The 19,219-nt window shown below is 40.5% G+C and overlaps 1 protein-coding gene across 1 annotated transcript; it reads right to left on the bottom strand.

Moving 5' to 3' along the window:
* Positions 1-502: 502 nt before the first annotated feature.
* PRKAR1A (protein kinase cAMP-dependent type I regulatory subunit alpha) lies at positions 503-17,673 on the bottom strand. The gene is made up of 12 exons (XM_069799359.1): positions 17,515-17,673; positions 16,298-16,361; positions 15,202-15,380; positions 9,606-9,779; positions 8,893-8,984; positions 8,618-8,679; positions 8,030-8,076; positions 7,237-7,395; positions 6,506-6,566; positions 6,102-6,223; positions 5,401-5,482; positions 503-3,017 (listed from the first exon to the last, which is right to left on the bottom strand). The coding sequence occupies exons 3-12, from the start codon at positions 15,376-15,378 to the stop codon at positions 2,845-2,847; spliced, it is 1,149 nt and encodes a 382-aa protein (XP_069655460.1). The 5' UTR covers positions 15,379-15,380; positions 16,298-16,361; positions 17,515-17,673; the 3' UTR covers positions 503-2,844.
* Positions 17,674-19,219: the final 1,546 nt, after the last annotated feature.

The raw sequence follows: 19,219 nt of genomic DNA, 5'->3' as shown, positions 1-19,219 counted from the left end.
AAATCCCACTTTTTTATTTCTCACCATCTGTCCACAAGGAGTCATTCATGATTAATCATCCCATGTTCAAAACTTTCATTAAGGGTATGCAGAGATGGGAGCAGACAACTTACAAAAGCTTATGAGCTCCAAAAACAGTGGCTGGGCCAGGAATTAGCAACCTTAACAAGAGGTCAAAGCAGCACGAGTTGCTAAGAGACACTCAAGCAAGACGCAGGTACCTTCTCATTTCAAAAGCAATGATGTGCACCCAATGCCAGAACTTCAGAGAAGTTCCCGGGTCACAGGCACAAGTTGTCTCGTGGAGACCAAGCTCTCTGGCAGGCTCCAGAGGGGAAGGTTCAGTTGTGCTATAAGCTAGGACTTCAGCTCAAGCCTTCAGAGTTAACACAAACCTAATCCATTAAGCTTCTTAGTTTCTACCACCTCTTTAATAACATATCCTCTAAGGCCAAAGGAAAACACAATATAGGGATGGGGAAAAAAAAAAAAAAGACACTGATTGCATTTAAGAATTTAAATCATTTTATTGCTTTACCTGCCATTAGGACAATCTATAACAAAAGGAATATAATATAATATATTAGCACATACAGTAAATCAGACTTATATAGTCAGGTAACAATACAAAAATGGTCCTCTGGTTGACTATAGCTTTCTAGGGCAATAGACTTCATAAATTTGCTAAAGGTGGACTAGCAAAAAATTACTTCTAAAGCCCTGAATGTTAGCTAAGGCAAAACTATGCCAATTGTGGTTTCAAACATATTTAAATTGCACACAAAGGTAAAGCTATAACTGTGATTAATATTTAACTCAGACTTAGCTGATTTATCTTAAAATCTTGTAGGTAAAACTACAAAAGGGAGTAAACAGCAAGCTAAAAAGATGCAGTAGTGAAACTTGATTAGAAAGCCTTATATAAAAAAAATGTGCACTTTTTTGTGGAGCTCTAACTAGTTTACACAGTTTTTGGTGCTTTAAAGTAACACAAAGAACACATATGAAGAAAAAACCTGGATAGAGTCAAAACTTAAGAAAACAGTTTTACAAAAAAAAAAAAACCCCAACAAACCCAAAAAAGAACCAAAAAGGTAGCATTTGCTTACTTCTTAAGGACTATGGCAGAAATCCTCTACTCAACATCTTTGAATAGAGAACTCAAACCACTAGCATTTAAATCCCATTATTGGGATTTCAGGTTCAGAAATACCCTGAAACCTTTCGTAAAGGCTTGATACCCTCAGTATTATTTTGCATCAATTAGCAAACTCTTTGTGATTATCTGCATGCCTGGGAGAAAGTCTGCTGAACTTGAATCCACACAACCTCAGAAAGGAAATAAAATGAGGGCTCCATCGTTAGAAGTAGTTGCACAACAAATGCAAAATTGCTTGCTGTCACTCCCAAATACAAACCTACACTACTTTATATAAATTACAGTTTAAAGGAAACCTTAAAAATTGCCTACCATTATTGAACTGTGGAATTCAGTAAAAACTTTTGGGAAGTATTGGTGCGCACAGAATAATGGAACACAAAGCTGGTAAATACTGAAATACATTTAAGACTCCGCAACATATTGAACTTGGAAAAAAGAGTGAGTATGAAATATGTGTCATGTAAATTCCACAAGCAAGGAAAGAGTATGCACCTTTTGTATTTAAACTACATTTATAATTAACCATTTTAAAAGTTATGAATTGACTGATTTAAAAACTTAAAATAACTGAGTGTTGCAGGAAAGTTAAAACATTCACTTTTTCTGCCTCACATTCTCTACCAAGAATAATGGCATCTATATAGACCAGCAATCTTGCCACCTGCAACTGATGCTGGCCATAAATACTCAACATTTATTTTCCCTGGTAACAAAGCATCACCTGAACTGATGAACATTTTTTAAGAAGTCAACTGAGGAATACAAAGCAAGCAAGAGTCACAGGGAAAATAAAATGTTTGCTTCCAATTTCTACACCAATCTAAGTACTTGAACATTACTAACAGCTGGACAGCTGCACCATTCTTACACCAATCTATGTACTAGAGACCAAAGTCAGGCATTTCACGTAATGTTTGGTTCTTGCCACTTTGAACAGGAAGTTTTAAATGGCATATCTATCGCTGAAGAAAGAACAAGAAAAAAATCAGTTGCGGCAAGTCAGCAAATTAAGTAACAACTGCAGTAGTTCACCAGAACTATTAACCTTGAAAGCTTTGATTTACACTTGACAAAAACATAACTAAGCAATCTTAAACCAGCAGACACAGGAACAATTATACTGTTAAATTCCAACTGTGGCTTTCTTAGCAGCTGACGCCTCACGACTGAACCCAGGATTACAGTACCCAGAAAATTAAAAAAAAAAAAAAAAAAACAAAAAACAAAACCCAAGCCCCAAGAAGCTCAATTACAAGGGCAGTTCTCATTTGAAAAGAAATACAGCAGATTATGACCACAGCATTAAAATCTGTCCAACACCTTTAGAAGAATTTCCCCCCTCCCCTCTGCTGTCACCTCCTTACTCTATGGCAATTGTCATGGTGCCAGGAGATCTCTCCCTCGCTGAAGCAAGGCTGCATTTGCCTGAGTTGGACACTGTTGCACAGAGAGAAGCCATAAGAGCAAACATCTCCATAGAACTTTTTCTATTAATTTAATGGGACAGAGAGCACAGAACTAATATGCTCTAAATTAAAAATAGTGCCATGATAAGCAATTTTTTTTTTTTGTCTTTTTTTAAACAGACAGGAAGCTGCAAGTGCCACCGGCAATGTGGCTCTGCACAAGGGTAATAAAGCAGTCTGCATTCGTGAAGCATGTTTTGGATAGGGAGGAAGGTTTCAGACAGACAGTGATACAAAACTGTTGTACTGCTGGATGTTTCGCTTGAGAATATCCGAGCACGGACCCAGGACACGTTCGAATCGGGGTCGATCAAGCTTTACACATTTCAACAGGCCACGAGCGACAACTGTGGCAGCACGGGGACGGTTCATCAACAGAGCTATTTCACCTACGGCAACAGGAAAGTGCAAAATGTTAAAAACGAACGTGCAAAGAGCCAAAGAAATTATGCTGTTGTCTTTCAAACTGCTGCAGGAATTGAACAGAATGTAATTCATGTTTTAACACTGATCAGAGCAAGTATTTATACAGTTACATTAGAAGCAATTGTGAAGGCAGTGTAAAAAGACTACTTGATGGACTGACTAAGGAAAATTTTCTTTACTAAAAAGCCTGTCTGCATTCAAGTCTCTCTGAAGAAGGCCTAAAGATTTTCAGCACTGGTTCTATTTAGGAAAAGGTCATGTCTCGATTAACCACATGATTTTCTTAGTCAACAAGTAGTTATTTTTCTAACACGTAAGGTATGCTACTCTTCAATACTGGTATTTCAAGGAAACTCAGGACAACAAGACCAGCACACGACAGAAGCCTTTAACCCACAGCTAGCCAGTATCAAGAATCTGACTTGGCCACGGGGCTGTGGAAGATGAGTATCTTGAAGTCTGGGATTCCCATTTCACAAGACACACACAAACATGCCAAAAGCTTCATTTCAAGTAACTGTTACAACTGCTAAACAACATACTTGGAAATGAAGTTTTCAACAGGTCCTTGTTTCCATTGGTGACAACAGCTACCCCTAACATTCCTAGCAACAACAGTGAAAGAAGCCACAATATCAGTTTCTGGGTTTGTTTTTAAGCAGTTGGGCTTGTTATCTCCAAGTTCAGGACTGAGGAAAGAACTCAGTGCTCCTCAGAGAATAAATTTGCCTGCATTATCAGAAGGCATGTTCAAAAGAAATGAGAAAAAACTTTTCCTCTGTGCCCAATTAAAACTCTTGAACTCACTAGCCTCCAAAACACAGGCTTGCAAAAGAGTAAGTAGGTTCTAAGGGAGAGTTAAACCCCCAGAGGACAGGTCTGCAGCACCTGAACACAATGGTAGAGGTAACATTTAGTTTAGGAGTGGGAAACTCAAGAGTACACATCAAGGGAAATATTAGAAGAGACTGAAACGACACACATAGAATAAAAATCTAGTACTAGATACTGAGCTAAGCAGACTTTTGGTCAGATCCAGTACTATTAGTGCACTCTTGAGTACATCCCACTTCAGGCCTTGCAACAGAGTTATTTGTTGATTACATCATCTACAAAGCTGAAAAACTGAACAGACAACCAGAAGGCTTTAGCAAGACGACTGCTTAGAAAGAGTCATAAGGAAAGAAGACCTACTTTAAACATGAAAAAGAAGTTATGCTTTTTTTTTTGGGGGGGGGGGGGGGGGAAGTATTTAAACATTAAATAGTAGGTTCTGAACAAGTTGCTTGCTTTATTTCAGAACTGCAAGCCACTTTTCTTCTGAACCCAAAATAAAGCTGCCAGTAATATCCTGTTATATACTATTACATTATACTGCAAGAATGCTCTGTGAGCATACATATCCAGTCCTTATCTGTGACCCAAAATAAATCAACATCTACTAGACAAGTGATTAGTTCCATGTGAAGATTATTTCAAGAAGTCTTCACAAGCGAGTATTTATAATAGGATCTTAGCCTTTTTCTTTGCCAGCATATGTAACTTTTTCAAGCCAAAGCAACTTACACACCACGTAACTTTTAGTTGAGTAAGAACACCTTCAACAGAAGGAAAAAAGACCCTGATCTGCACTTAGGAGGCTACATCCAAAGTACCACACAGTTTTGGGATCCCCAGTACAAGATGCTGACAAAGCAGAGCAAGTCCAGCAGTGCCACCCAGATGGTTAGGGGACTGCAGCACAGGATGTACAAAGAGATGCTGAAACAGCTGGGTTAGTCTGACCTGAAGAAAAGAAGGCCAAGGAGGGAATCTTACTGCTGTCTTCAGCTGTGTAATGAGTGATTACAGAGACAAAACTAGACCGCTCCCTGCACAGTGTAAGGCAGAGGGAAAGCAACAAGTTGCAGAACAGGAAATTCTTGTTAAGCATAAAGAAAAAAAGTTATTCACAATAAGGCTGGTTAAACAGTGAAAGAAATTGCCCAGAGAAGTTGTGGAATCTCCATCCCTGGAGACACAAGAGACTCAGCTGGACACAGCCCTGAGCAATATGATGCAATTTCAAAGTTAGCTCTGCTTAGAGTAGGGAGATCAGACCAAATCACCATCAGGCCCCTTCTGAATTAAAGTACTCTAAAACAATCACATTCTGTGACAGGCTTGCACACCTGAATGCCAAGTGACTCTGATACTCACCTGACACTGAGTGAAGCCACAGCAGTTAGCCAAAACAGTGATTAATCAAATCCATCCCATCACCATCATCCACAGCAGTCATGAACACAGCACAGGTAAAGTGGTGACAGTGGTGTATGTAATCACAGTTGTCACTACGTAACTCACCAAAATAATCAGAAGGCGCCAGTCTGCCCACTTCAACAAATTCTTCATTTTCTGATCGACGCTGTAACACTGCAGCTGTGCCCTTTAATAAATCACAACAATTAAACAATTTGAATTTCCAGCATCACTTGAAACATTGAATTCCAGAAGGAATCAGCTGCTTTGCAGGAAGGACTGTTACTATGTCTCAGTCTTTAAAAACCACTTCACAGTCCTTGCATACCTCACCAGACTGCTCTATGAAAACAGCTGGTCCTCCCTCCTCTCTAAGCATCAAACATCTAGGGTATTTACATATCCACAGCACTGATTTCTTCCTGTTTTTCCTCAAAACACTAAGAATATTACGGTATGACTAGCAAAAAAAAAAAAAAAAAACCAGAAAAAACCACACCACAACTCAGAAGACAGTGATACCACTAGCAAGACATTACTAGCTATCTAGAATGGGTCTCTACTCCTCTGAAAAACATAAACTGGTTTCAGCCAGAAACTTGTTACTTTTTCCTGGAAGCACCATTTGTAAAAATAGCAAAACTAAATATAAGCTTCTGCATGTCCAGCAAGATTGTATTTCTTCAGGAATTCTCTAGAAGTAAATTCTTGTATTTCATTTTTCTCCAAGAGCCTATTTAGGGACAGAATAAGCCATGTTAAAAAAAGTAGTAAAGTTCTCAGCTTTTAATTTTGACCTTCCTTACCTCCAAGATAATGAAGAATTCATCTCCTGGCTCTCCCTGGACCACAATCTTTTGCCCATCCTCAAACTGTACCGGTTCCAATGCATCAGCTACCGTGAGACGCTCCCACTTGTCCAGAGATTCTGTAGAGTTAATAGTTCATTAACAGAGTATCTTTTCAAGGCACAAATTTTACTTTTTGCTCTGTCTTTATACAAAGGTCAACCTACTTCTGGCTACATTTATGCATCAGATACCAAGACTTGAATTAGAATTATTTCTGAATGATGCAGAAAAACAGTACAGGCTTTGGAGTCAGTTTTAATGGATTACCACAATAGCCTGTAATCATAATAATGCTGGGTAACAGCTTTATTATAATATGGCAATTTATTCCACTTCAGAACAGAAGTCTTCTCACTTACCCAATATAGATACTTTACTAAGGAATTCCTCATACATCTTTCTCTTTCTTAAAGTACTCCCCTACAAAAAAAACACAAAAAAAACCCCAAGCACACAAAGTAAGTTTTCTTTCTACACCACATTTTACATGAGGCTTCAAATAAAACTCAAGGCAAAAATAAATTTAACCAGACATCCTGTCTCACAGACCCCAAACCTACAAGATTAAGTGTTTTCAAATTTAATTATTTCAGTAATATTTCAGATTTCAGCAACCTTCATAAAGTACTTAGCATTTATTGCAGCCTTAACGTTTCTTAAATGCATTCTAACTGTATAACCTTACCAAAATTCACAACACCTGCTCAAGTTAGTTACAGCTGTTGTTCGCACACACTACTTACAAATAGCAAGCTAAATGCAGAGCAGAATCAAAGTATCTGACAACTTAACCAGTAGATATTACATTGTCAGTCCAGTTTAATACAGCATTGGTACTGTTTTGTTCACTAATGCAAGACTCATCATGGCCCCACGCCTGACAAACATATGCTGAGTGATCAGCTTTCTGATTACAAAAGAAGTAGCAGGATTTTGAATAAATAACTCCAGCAAATGACAGGCAGAGATAGAAGGTCAAATGACCAGTATAAGCTGAGTGAATAGTAAAACCAAAAGCATCATTCCAGGTTATGCACACAGCTACTTGAGTCAATGACAGAAGCGACACATCAGCCAGAAAAATACTTGCCATCAGGATCCTTCTATAGCTATCTCTATCAATGCCCCACAACTTCACATTCGTCTTCGCTTTGACAGTTGCAGCACGGGGAGTTCCATATATAAGCGCAAGTTCTCCAAAGCTTCCACCCTCACCAACGCTGGTTGCCCACTCATTGTTCACATAAACCTGAAAGGCAGTGCATGGTGGTAAGCCAAAGCTCACGGCATCTTGTGAGCTGGTCAAAGACAACAAAGGTCCTGCTACCCTGTATTTCCTTTATCGTAACAGGAAATTTTCCTGTCTGTACAGAGTTGACCATTCCAGCATTTCATCAACACTTCACAGCCAACCCCAGTCCCAGCCAGAATTTTTACTTTCATCGATAAAGGGACTCTCTTCTACATCTACATCACATGCACAGACTACACACGTAGACTCCTGAGACCCTTTCATAGGAAATAAAATCTCAACAAAGTCTCTGTCAGAGAAAGCTATGGATTAGTTGGACTGCAAAATAAGAAGCCTGGTCATTCTTAAAGCCTGTCCCACACCTCAGCTAGACTCCACCCTGCACTTGTAAAGCATTAGTATTGTGTTGGTGTCTGAATCGTTCATTCTGAAACTCAACACAACTCATGGTCTGTGCAGCCAGACTGAGCCGTTGAGGAGCAAAGAGGCTCCAAAGCAAAATAAGCTTCTACAAGTAAGAACTTATGAGAAAAGCTGCTAAAGGAAGGACCTGTAGAAAAGGCCTACAAATATCGGGCTATTCTTCTGCTAGGAATGAATATATAATTAATAAACTACCAGTAATGCTTACATCCATTTCACCTTGATCAACAACATAGAAGTTATCACCTTCATCACCTAGAAAAAAAGAGAAGAAAAAAAAAAAAACATTGAATACACACTAGAAAGGTGAGTAAAGCTATGCAAACATTCACATTTCACAGAACTGGCATCTCTGCCAACTTTGGTGTTTAGAATCTGGCAAGGTTGGCAGAGACTAATTTTTGCACAGCTTGCAGGGTAAAGTTTCACATTTTGCTGATTTTGCACTCCTCTCAGTCCTGTGAAAGAGGACATCTACTGGTATGCAGGAGATCAGCAGCATTTCCAGGAATACTGGAAAGGCATACTGGATCCATAAACTGACATAACATGTTCTACAATGCCATCAAATGACAATCTTTCCAATAGGTAACATATGCAACAAAACCCACATCTTCCTACAATTGCTCCACTCCTCACTTTAGCATGAGCTGTGCTTCAGATAGCATAGCAAGAAAGTGTCACTGTATCCAGACATTTTTATTTTCAAAAAAACCCCCAAAACCTAACAAGAGCACTAGGCCAGAGCCTGCTCACCATCTCCAACTTATTCGTCAATGTAAACATTGTCACTTGCCTTGCTGTATGACAGTCTCTCCTGCAATGTAAGTGACGGGGAACATTGCATCAAAGATGTCACTGAAGAAAAGGATATCAAAATTAGACATTGCTTGGACAACTGCCATGCATGCATTCATTCATACATCTGTACCTCCAACCCATCAATACTTTTCCTATAACCTCTGTATGGTTACACTGACTGTTGTAAAGAGGCTGTGCAGCTTTGTACAGTAAGACACATTTAGCTCTTCTGAAGTCTGAACTTTTAAGACTACGAAGATTTATTCCTACCTTCTTTCGTTATCATCAAGATGGGCAAACAGCACATTCTTCTCAATAGCTTTTGCCAGAGCAGCCATTGTCTTATAATCTTTTGGAATAACCTAGGATATAATCAGAAAAAAGTAACTAAAAATTTTTTTCAAGAAAAATTTCTGCATTCCCAGGGTATATAACTTATTTAAAGTGCTACAAAACACTGGCTGATTTTTTCCAGTTTCTTTCAAGCACTATAGATCTAAAAACAAATATAGTCAATGCTTACAGCCAGTTTGTGCAGAAGGTAAATAATATCTTGTGTTACTTTATGCAACTGTAAAAGCATCATTCCATGCTAAGTTTATAAGGGTTTTTTGCAAAAGTACAAGTATCTGTTCAACTTGCTTTTTCCTATGAATAGCAGCAAGTCTGCTCTGACATTAGACTAAATGTAATGTTGTTGCAGCTGTCAAATAACTGGAAGCACTTTGTTTATATATATAATATATAAATATAGGTACATCTAAATATACATTACTTCAAAGGGAACAGGTCTAATTTATGCATAAATGGTTTAATTGCATGACAGTTTATTCTAACCTCTAATTAAACAGCTATACACACAGGTCTGCTTTTTACAGTTATCACAAGACTTAACCGGCTACAGGAGCTTAGTGTTATTTAATACACTGGATAGAAGGCAGTCTTAAACTGCAATTTTTAGCAATGTTTAAAAGTTAGAGCACCTTTCTAACATAAGATGCAGCATCCTCTTCTGTATAGACTTCTGCACTGATGGCCCCACGCCTTCTTCGACCCTTAACCACAGGGTTCATAGGAGGAGGAGGAGAGATTTCATCCTCCCGTGAGTCTGAGCGAGAACCAGACTTCTGTTGATTCAACAACTGTTTTGTTTCCTCCTAAACAGGAAGGAAGACATGTTTGTGTCACATAATCCAGCAAAGAAAAAAGTTGTCATAGATCATATTCCAATTTAGTCTGCCAATGCAAGGGAGCTTCCTGTGTACTATTACTCCCACATGAAGGCAAGCAGGAGACTAGAGCAACCAACATCAAAGGCCTTTCAAAATAGATGGTAGATACACCTTTCATTTGTAACATTCATATCACAATGGTGTTTATTTTAATAAGTTACACTAATAGTTTAATTTATTAAGAAGTATAAACAAGTTGATTCTACTTTCCACTAGCATATTCAACAGGTCATGAAAGACATTCTGCAAATGCTAAAGACATTTTCCCAACTGTAAACCCAGCAGTTCTTTCCCTCAGCTGTGAGGCGTTAAGCCTTTTTTGATCTGAAAGACAGAAGAGCAATTCCTCAGAAATCCATGTTACATGAGAAGCTTTTGAAACAAGGTCAAGTCATGGACCAACCTGATACTCAATAACCAACAGTTATTTTAGGAGAAAGAAATATGAACACCACTTACAAAAGAGCTGGAGGAAGGATGCTAGAGGCCAGACAGCAGGGCTTTTTCCACAAACCACGGATCTGTCAACTTTGCACGACATTACGCATTTTCCTTATTTCCCTCAGTTACCTGTTGTGCTGTGTTATAGTGATATTGTAGAAGACTAGCATACTTACAATAAAATGAAGTCTAACTAACCTGACACACAGAAATTTGATTCTTCTATGTACCAGAAAATTCACCTTAATCAACTAAAATCAGATTAAAATCAAAACAAAAAAGCCAACCTTGGAGCCAGAGCATTTGCATCATAACAGCTCAAATGACTTTCCCAGCATTAAGGAAAGAGGGTTTGGGGACATGCCTTAAACGAACAAGGAGTCATCTGTTCTACGAGAGCTCCAGGCATTTTTAAAAGCTGGGTTTGTCCCAGTGTCCTTGATCAAACTGTCCCCTGCCCAGCTGGGCAGCTTGCTGCTTGGCTGCCACGCTCCACTCCGGAGGTGCACAGAGGCTATGTATAACAACAGCGCTTTGAGAAAAGGGACATCAGATAACCATTACAGTGAGTTTACATCTTGCACCTCTCGGATAGCCAAAGAGCTAGCACTGATCCATTGAATTATATTTCACTTCCTGCTTTTTGCTCATTGATAAAATAGTGCTACATTTCAAAACGATCAGAGCAAAACACATTTAAAACCTTGTTTCTATCTTCTGATTTTGGAGAAACAAGTCTCAACCGAGGTGAAGTTAGAAATAGTTTGAGCAGTAGCAAGTGCTCAGTTTAAACTGCCTCTCTACGAAGGGTGCAACACCACCAACCACAGAAACATACTGTTGGCTCATATACAGAATACTTAACCCATTAAAAAAACTTGACACTTTTAAAATAAGTGAACACCAGCTGCTGTATTTTTTCCAGTACCACAAAAAATATAGAATATTGAGATCCTGTAACTTTCAGAGATAGAAGCACTTCAGCAGCATTTAGCAAGAGAGCTGTGTATCAAAACACTGTTCAGAAAGAGACTCGCCAGGGTAATGGCCCACTCAAAGAACAAGGAAACTGCACTAACAGAAAAAATAAAACTGGTAACTTCTGCCTGATCTGAGATTTTGCATTACTGTATTAAAAAGAAGTATGTTAAGGTAGGGCATGGACACAGAAACAAGTTACAGGTGAGTAAGATAATACATGAACTCAAAATATACCAGCTATTCTAAACAGCCGATATATACACACTCATCGAGAGGAAGATCATCCCCGAATGAGACAAATATCCATGAATTCACATTACACTTCGCAAGACAACACTGTGCCACGGAGTGACATGCTAAAATCTCATTGTTTTCATACCAGTAGCTTTTCATGTATTCATCTTTTTAAAATATACCTTTTATAATTTCTGATAATAAGCCACATATATTACACCACCAGGTCAGAGAAAAATTACGCTAGGACTTGAAGAAAAAGTGGCAGTTGTTACTCTCAGTTACCTTAGAATTTAGCCGGTGTTTATGAATAAGAAAATGTACTTGTTTAGGTTTAGAAGCTCCTCAAATTAAACACATAATGGACACAGGCATTCATTTTGCTCTGTACTTATCAGTATAAGCATTACCAGGATTATAAAAAAGTTTAGTAACAAAGTTAGCCTATTTACTACATCCAAGTGTTGACCCTGGTCTTTCAGCTGATGAAGCAGTTCAAAGTTTTCAGTGTCAGTGACCGCTAACTGTAAATTTTATTTTTCCTGACAAGTAAGAAATAGTTAAGTCCATATAAGTTATTACAAGTAAGAAATATTAAAGTGATAAGACTTCACATATTTAAGTCTATCAGCTACTGGAGAAGACCTGCACAATTTCAGAATTATGTTTTACACTGTATAGTCTGGCACCTGGTAATTGTCATTACACTAGAAATGGTCTCAACTTCTTCTGGCTAATTAGTATTCAATTTATATCAGCTCTCCACATCATATTTAAACAAAACAGAAAAACCTCAAAAAAACCAAACACTCAGAAGCTAAAAAAGCAGCGTTAAAAGCTCTGCCATAAATTCACAACGGCACAGTATATCCTTCTTAGCTACCACGTGCTTTTGCACGTTTTGCAAAAGAAATGCTTAGGAAAATAAAAAAATATTCAGGTATGTATCTGTGGAGGCAGGGAAGGTGGTGGGGAACAGGTACAGCAACTAGATGTCAATCACACTTCATAATTCCAGCTTTCTATAAAGCCTAATATGCACATAACTGCATTACACACAATATTTCAAACATGCACTTATTCCAGTGGACAGCAATGTCCAATATCCAAGATTCATCTGGCAGGCTGTAATAACGATCTCTACATTAAATTTCCATAGCTCAAACTACATTACACAGCCAAGCACAGCACTGGATAGCTATTAGCTTTTAGTATGCACTGGTGTTACCAGACATGTTTGCACAGCAAAAAGAACAGAGGCCTTAGTACACCACAAACAGATAAAATAAAAACATTTATACAACCAATGTGTAGTAATTAGATTCATGTAACAGCTTTCCTAAGTCAGAAGAGGACATCCGAATTCCTATAGTAGCTACCACAATCTGAGAGGCAGTAATTTTAATGTTTCTGAACATAAATTCAAAAGCATGTTTAAATGTCTTCAACGTATTTTAATAACATGACAGTGAATCAGCTCTGTGTTTGCGCGCTGTCGAAGAGATGACTTGTCAGGATAACTAGAGAGAAAATAGCAACCCTACTTCAGTTCTAAATGGTGTTCCTTCAAAATTCTATCTTAAAAAAAAAAAACAAAAAAAAACCCGTACCTCAACTTCATCCAGTCTTACAGATGAACAGATTTATAAAGTATACTGAAAAGTCGCTCTGCTTTATTAAAAATGTAACAGACATTAGTTCTGGAAGGTGAAGCAGATTCCATTTCAAACATTTTTGCTCTATCAGAGCTAAGTACCGGGTTAGATCTGGTTAATAATAGTACTTAGCATTTGTGCTTTCCAGACACGGATGTCACAGGAGTTTGCTAACATAGCACAGGATGTTCACTGTTCTGTTACTTGATAGCTATTAAGGTACTGTGTTATCTGGTTAAACTAAAACCAATCCATTTGACTGAATGGTGAAATTACTTGGAGAAAGCTGTAGTGATTTTCAAATTCAAGGAGGCAAGAAGAAAAATGCTACAGTTTCACTTGTAGCTAGAGCTACACTAGTGGGCATGTATAACCCCTGCCAACACAACTCATAAAAGACCCTGACCAAAACGGTAAGAGTAATTTAAGGGGAAAAAACATTACCTAAGCAGTTCTATTTTCAGCTTACTTATAAGCTGACAGAGTACATAGACAGCCTATTTGCACAAGAATAAAATCATCAACAGTTACATGTGGTTAAGCTCAGAACTTAGACTTCTTGTCTTGCTAAAAACAAATTAAGTTTCCTTTAATCTTAAATACTGCACCTTGACCATAAATCCACTACACATAAGCATTCAAATACTCCTGTTTTATATCCCTACCTATGGATTGGTTTACAATGTATCCGAAGTGCAGTAATGCAGTTTACTTTGTAAAGTTTTGTATATCAACACTTGTGGTGATGTTTTAAAAATTATCAATCTATCAGTACTTAGAAACTCGAGAATCCAACGTGGGGAAGGAGGCATGGTAACAGGGAGAGACAATGAATTTTTAAGAACCTGATTGCTACCTGGTTTGCTGCTGGTATTCCCTTTGAAAGAGAACATACTCAAGATGCAACTACATAAAAAAAAAAAGTCAGACATATCATAGATTTCTCGTTCATTTCATAAGTAAAATGTTCCTCAAATACATTGTGAGTTATAGCAGGTTAGTTTGCAGCATTTGGTCACTTTCTAGTATCTACCTTGAGCATTTCCATTAAAAGACAATTTCCACTATATGTATTTATGATCTCCAGTGTTAATTTCTTTCTTCTTTACATCAGCAATTAGTAACTAGCTAGAATAAAAAAAGAAAAAGCTATAACTCCCATATACACCAAGTACTGAAAGCAGCACCTGCAAGTGACTGCTGTACCAGGTTGCAGCTACATTATTTACTAATTGTGTATTCTGAATAGAGTCGTCGTATCTAACCTTTCCTCTGCATTAGCCTTTAAAACCTCCCATTTTCCTAGTGGCTTCTTCTCCTATCTGCTTAGATATCAATATATAAAATGCACAGTTCAAAAGAACGTGAAATCACCATTTCAAATATGAGCACCGAGATGACAAAATACTTTCCATTCCCAAGATCCCAGAATGCTTTCAACAACAACAACAAAAACAACAAAGAGACCTTGAGGACAAATGCAAGAGGAACAACAAAGCAAAACACCAACGCCAAACTCCCAAGAGAAGCAGAAACAGGCTTGCTCTCCTAGAGATTTGGAATACAAATACTTCCGTTTGACTTCAGCTAGGCCTGGGTAAATACCCCTGGCCTACTGCTTCTGTGCTGTACCCAAATTATTGCAAACCATTTGTCTCAATATAAGAAACCACATGCCTATCGCCAGTGTCCAACCAAGGTCAAACGTCACAGTTATCACCTAACTACGGACACGATGGTGTATGCTATCTATAAGTAAGCATTAGATTGGGATTACATGTGCATCCTAGCTGGGTAAGTCTCCTTGTCAGCTTATGTTCTGCCCTACGTGCTTTGTTATGACAGAGGTGCTTTTACACTGTGATCAACTGGCAAAAACTAACAGAAAATAGGATTTGTTTTCCAAAAGCATCAGCTCCAACTTCAAACAGCCAATACGAACACTGGTCAAATCTGAAGCTCAGCCTCTGAATCACAAAAAGGTGATATAAATTTAGGTTGTTCCACTCTCCTTCCCTCCTGCTATGTATTTTTACCTTCTCCAATCTTTCAAAGTATTCTCTGAGGAATCCCATGGGTCTTTCAGGTCTCACTGTGCATAACTGTACAATGCAATCCTTCAGAAGTTGCTGGATGTTGTGTTTTTGGACATAAAGTTCACATTCCCGAAGACTACGCTCCTCCTCGCTGCTGCTGCTGCTAGAAGCTGCCATTGCTGAAGATAAGAGAAAGTGAAGGTTAAATAACCAGTGGAAACAAAGACACTGCTGCCTGATAGAGTCAGGCATGTTATGTTGCCTAAAAGAAAGTTATGCTGTATTATCATCTTACTGATATCACAGCATAAAACTACCTTTATCTGTAAGACTAGTAACTAAGCTAAACAGTGAAAGAAAAAGCTATGAAATTATTTAGCACCTGGAAAGAAATAAAAAATCTGGGTGCTTTATAGCCACAGACACAAAAGGAAAAGCATTTGATTGAACTGGGAAAGCTTCAATAACTCAAGCCCTGTGAGCACTCAAACTCAGGGAAGTTTCCACCTAAACTTTCTGCTGATTAAACCTAGCATTTCATAGGACTGGAAGCTCACTTCACAGAGCCGTACAGGGTCATGGGGATGATGACCAGGAGAAAAGTGGGTGGAAGCTGGGAATCTGAGAGGCCAGTATGGAAAGTATTGGGAAGTGACACATGTTAAGGTTAAAGCCAAAGCCAGTATGTCAAATGCCAAGGCAAGAGTCCACTAACAGAAATTATGGAATTGGGGCATTACTCCAAAAAGCTACTCTCTGGTTTAAACTGGTCCATACTTCAAAACTATCTCCACAGATACACTGTGATCCCCAAAATATTACTTCAACTGTAAATAATCAAGAGTACATCTTTAAACACATCTGTTACAATGCCAGGTTTTCAAAAGACTTTAAAATTATAGTGTCAGCTGTAACACTTCAAAAAATGTTCTAAAGCTGTTTTTTCCCTCATTTCAGGTTATAGAACCATTTTAAAGTGTGTTTTTATATAAAAACATTCCATGGCATCTTTTTCATAAAGCAATTAACACTGGGACAGCTAAAGAAACAGGAAAGAATTTCTCAGGGCATTTTAATGAAATATAAAGAAAGTTACCTGGTACAGGGACAGTGGCAACAGCTTATGACTATGCAGTAAGATATGTTGATCCCAGGATCAGCTTTTGAAAGGGAAAAAATGGATTCAGACAAAATAACTTTGAGAAACGATAAGTCACTGAAAAGCCAAGCGGCGCAGTCATATTATGCATTTTATCCTACTGAGGTAGCAGACTGAGAAACATAGGCCACATAGGCAATATAACACGGTGCCCCTTTGAATTACGCTACTGGAGATTATGGGAGGCCTAGAGTTGATATGAAATTGCTAACACTTCAAACAGGTTTCATTCTTGTGACAGTTAATCCCTGCATAAGTATGCACAGACAGATGTACTACAAGTGGCATAAACAGCAAGTATGGACTTCACACGGACTGAAAAAGTGCCTTAAAGTTCTCCAGTTACTTCTTTTGTTTTGACAACTCGCACAGTGAAGGTCAGTACTAATTAACAGCCCCAGAGAAACTCGGTGGCTCCATGACAGCCTACAAATTACAATCTATGGAAAAAGCACCGCGCCGCCGATAGCCAGCAGACACAGGCCACGGCTGCTCACCAGAAGAGCAAGACCAGCGCAGAAAACACCAAAGAAATACTGAAAACGCCAGCATTTTCACAAGGTATTTCTTCTGCATATTGCAAACCCCAAGTTTTCCCGAGCCGGCTAAAGCACGGCCGCACTCAGACCTGCCCACCCCGGGGCTGCCCTGTCAAGCCAAGCCCGTTCCTCACCGCAGGACCGGGGCTCCTCCAGCGGTGAGGGGCGGGCAGCCCCACGGCCGAAGAAACGACACGACGTTCCCGGGGCAGGAGAAGGGACGACGAGAGAACCAAACCCCATGTATGGCCGGGGGACTCCTTCAGCGTCCCAGCGCCTGGAGGCGACGCCCGATAAGCCCACGGGGGTCCCACGCAGCGCGGCCTCTCTCTCTCCCCGCCCTCCCCCCCAGGACACGGGACCCCCCGCCAGCCGAGGCAGAAAAGGGAACACCGTCCACCCCGGCCCCGGTCCCAGCAGGCCCGGGTGCTGCCGGCTCCGGGCCTCTCCCCTCAGCAGGGCCGGGCCTCTCCCCTCAGCAGGGCCGGCCGCCGCCCCCATAGGCCGCAGGCCTCCCTCTCCGCGCCCTTCCCCAGCCTAGCTCGGTCTCCCCCGCCTCCTCAGGGGCTGCCCCCTCCCCGCCTCAGCCTTCCCGGACCGGTCACCGCCGCTCACCTTGCCGCGGGCGGCTCCGCCGGGCCCTCACCGCCCGTCCCGGCCCCGGCCGCGGCCTCGGCGACAGCACCAGCGGCGGCAGCGGCGGCGGTAGCTCCCACCGGAAACCAACTGGCCCGGCCAATCACCGCCCGCCGTGACGTCAATGCGCCTCGCTCTCACCCAGAGCCGTCGCCGCGGTAACCTTAAAGGGGCAACGTAGGGCGCCGCTGTTCCCAACAGGGCGATCGTAAGAGGTTGGAGGGGTGGGGACCGCAGCCTTTAAGGCGCGCGAGGCTGGCGGGGAGAAGGCGGCCGGGACGCTGAGGGGAGCGGGCACCCGCGGCGGGACGGGCCCCGGGACGGGGTTCGGGATGAGGCGAGCTCCTTCCCCGGGTGGAGGGAACCCCCCCCGGCTGCGGTAGCGGAGGCTCGGAGAAAAGCGGAGCCGCTTCTGCCCTGCGTAGGCCTCGCCTCAGGGGGATTGACAGCGCTAGGCTTAACCGAAATCTTGCTAAATGGCATTTAGGGTGAAAGGTGGTCGGCCTGCCGGGCGAGGCGTTGATTAAGTCGTGATAGAGCTGGGGATGGCGGGTGCTGGCCAGCCTTGGGCTTGAAACTGCTGGGTGAGGAGATCAGAGGCTGTTCTGGGGCGGGAAATAAACTGTATTCGAGTTTGGCAAAGGTTCCACTACAATCGATTTGAAATCCGAGCGCAGAATTATTTCATAGGTCTTTACGGCTGAGATGAGCCCTTTGGATCCCTTCGCTTTGTGTACTTACAGCCTGTAAGAAGCGAGCAAAGATCTCGGCTGTGTGGGCAGGGAGAGACAGACCCCGTTCAAGGACTTGGGAAAGTGAGAACTGAACCCCGAATCGTGCGTCTGCTGATGTCCTTATAACTGAGAACATTGCTCAGTTTTACAACTCACTGTTAGGACTGCTGTGAGAGCATTTCAACCAAAATTCATCAGTGCTTGCTCATTTGGAAGAATGGTATAACACACAACCAAAATGATTCCAATAACTAGAGGTTAACGTGTATTCTGAGATCAGAAGATACTGGTGCTTTTGCAGTGACATGACAAGCCATATCAGGAATGATCCGCCATGGCGTATCTTGTTTACTAGTTCTCATATTAAAGAAGTACAGGATAACAGCTTAGGTGTAGATCTTGGATCCCCATTTACAACAGACGAAAGCTAGCCCCCATGTTCACATTCCTTAAATGTTTGATAGCTTCTGTCTGTTACGGGTTAATTAGAAGCCAGGGTACATGATTTTCTGACACTAAGCCAAAAGCTGAAACTTTTACAGAAAATAGAGATTGTAAGGAATCGTAATATTTGTGAAATACTGCCAGAATACAGTATTAGTAATTATCAAATCTACTTGCTTACCTGGTAACAGTATTTCTTTCTGTAACTGAAAACTACTAGAAGTTTCAGCACACTAGAAAAAAGTTGTGTGCATTCCCCCCTACATACTTTTTTGGTGTGCTTTTTATCTTCACTTTTTGCAAGCTGTCTGCTATTGTCACATCTCACTCCTTGTTTGGACAAGTCCTGGTGCTGTTTTGGGATAGATCCCATCTAGAACAAAGATCAGACCCATACGTAAAACCTGTTCTGCAACATTCTCTTTATTAAGAAAACAAGTATACTGTTGTACAGCATGCTCTTGATGCAATCCTTTCCTGAGCTCTGGAGCCAGAGAGTTCGGATG

The sequence above is a fragment of the Haliaeetus albicilla genome, chromosome 12 (assembly GCF_947461875.1).
Source record: "Haliaeetus albicilla chromosome 12, bHalAlb1.1, whole genome shotgun sequence".
Taxonomy (NCBI): Eukaryota; Metazoa; Chordata; class Aves; order Accipitriformes; family Accipitridae; genus Haliaeetus; species Haliaeetus albicilla.
The sequence above is the reverse complement of the archived record's forward strand: the minus strand, read 5'-3'. Positions and strand labels throughout refer to the sequence as shown.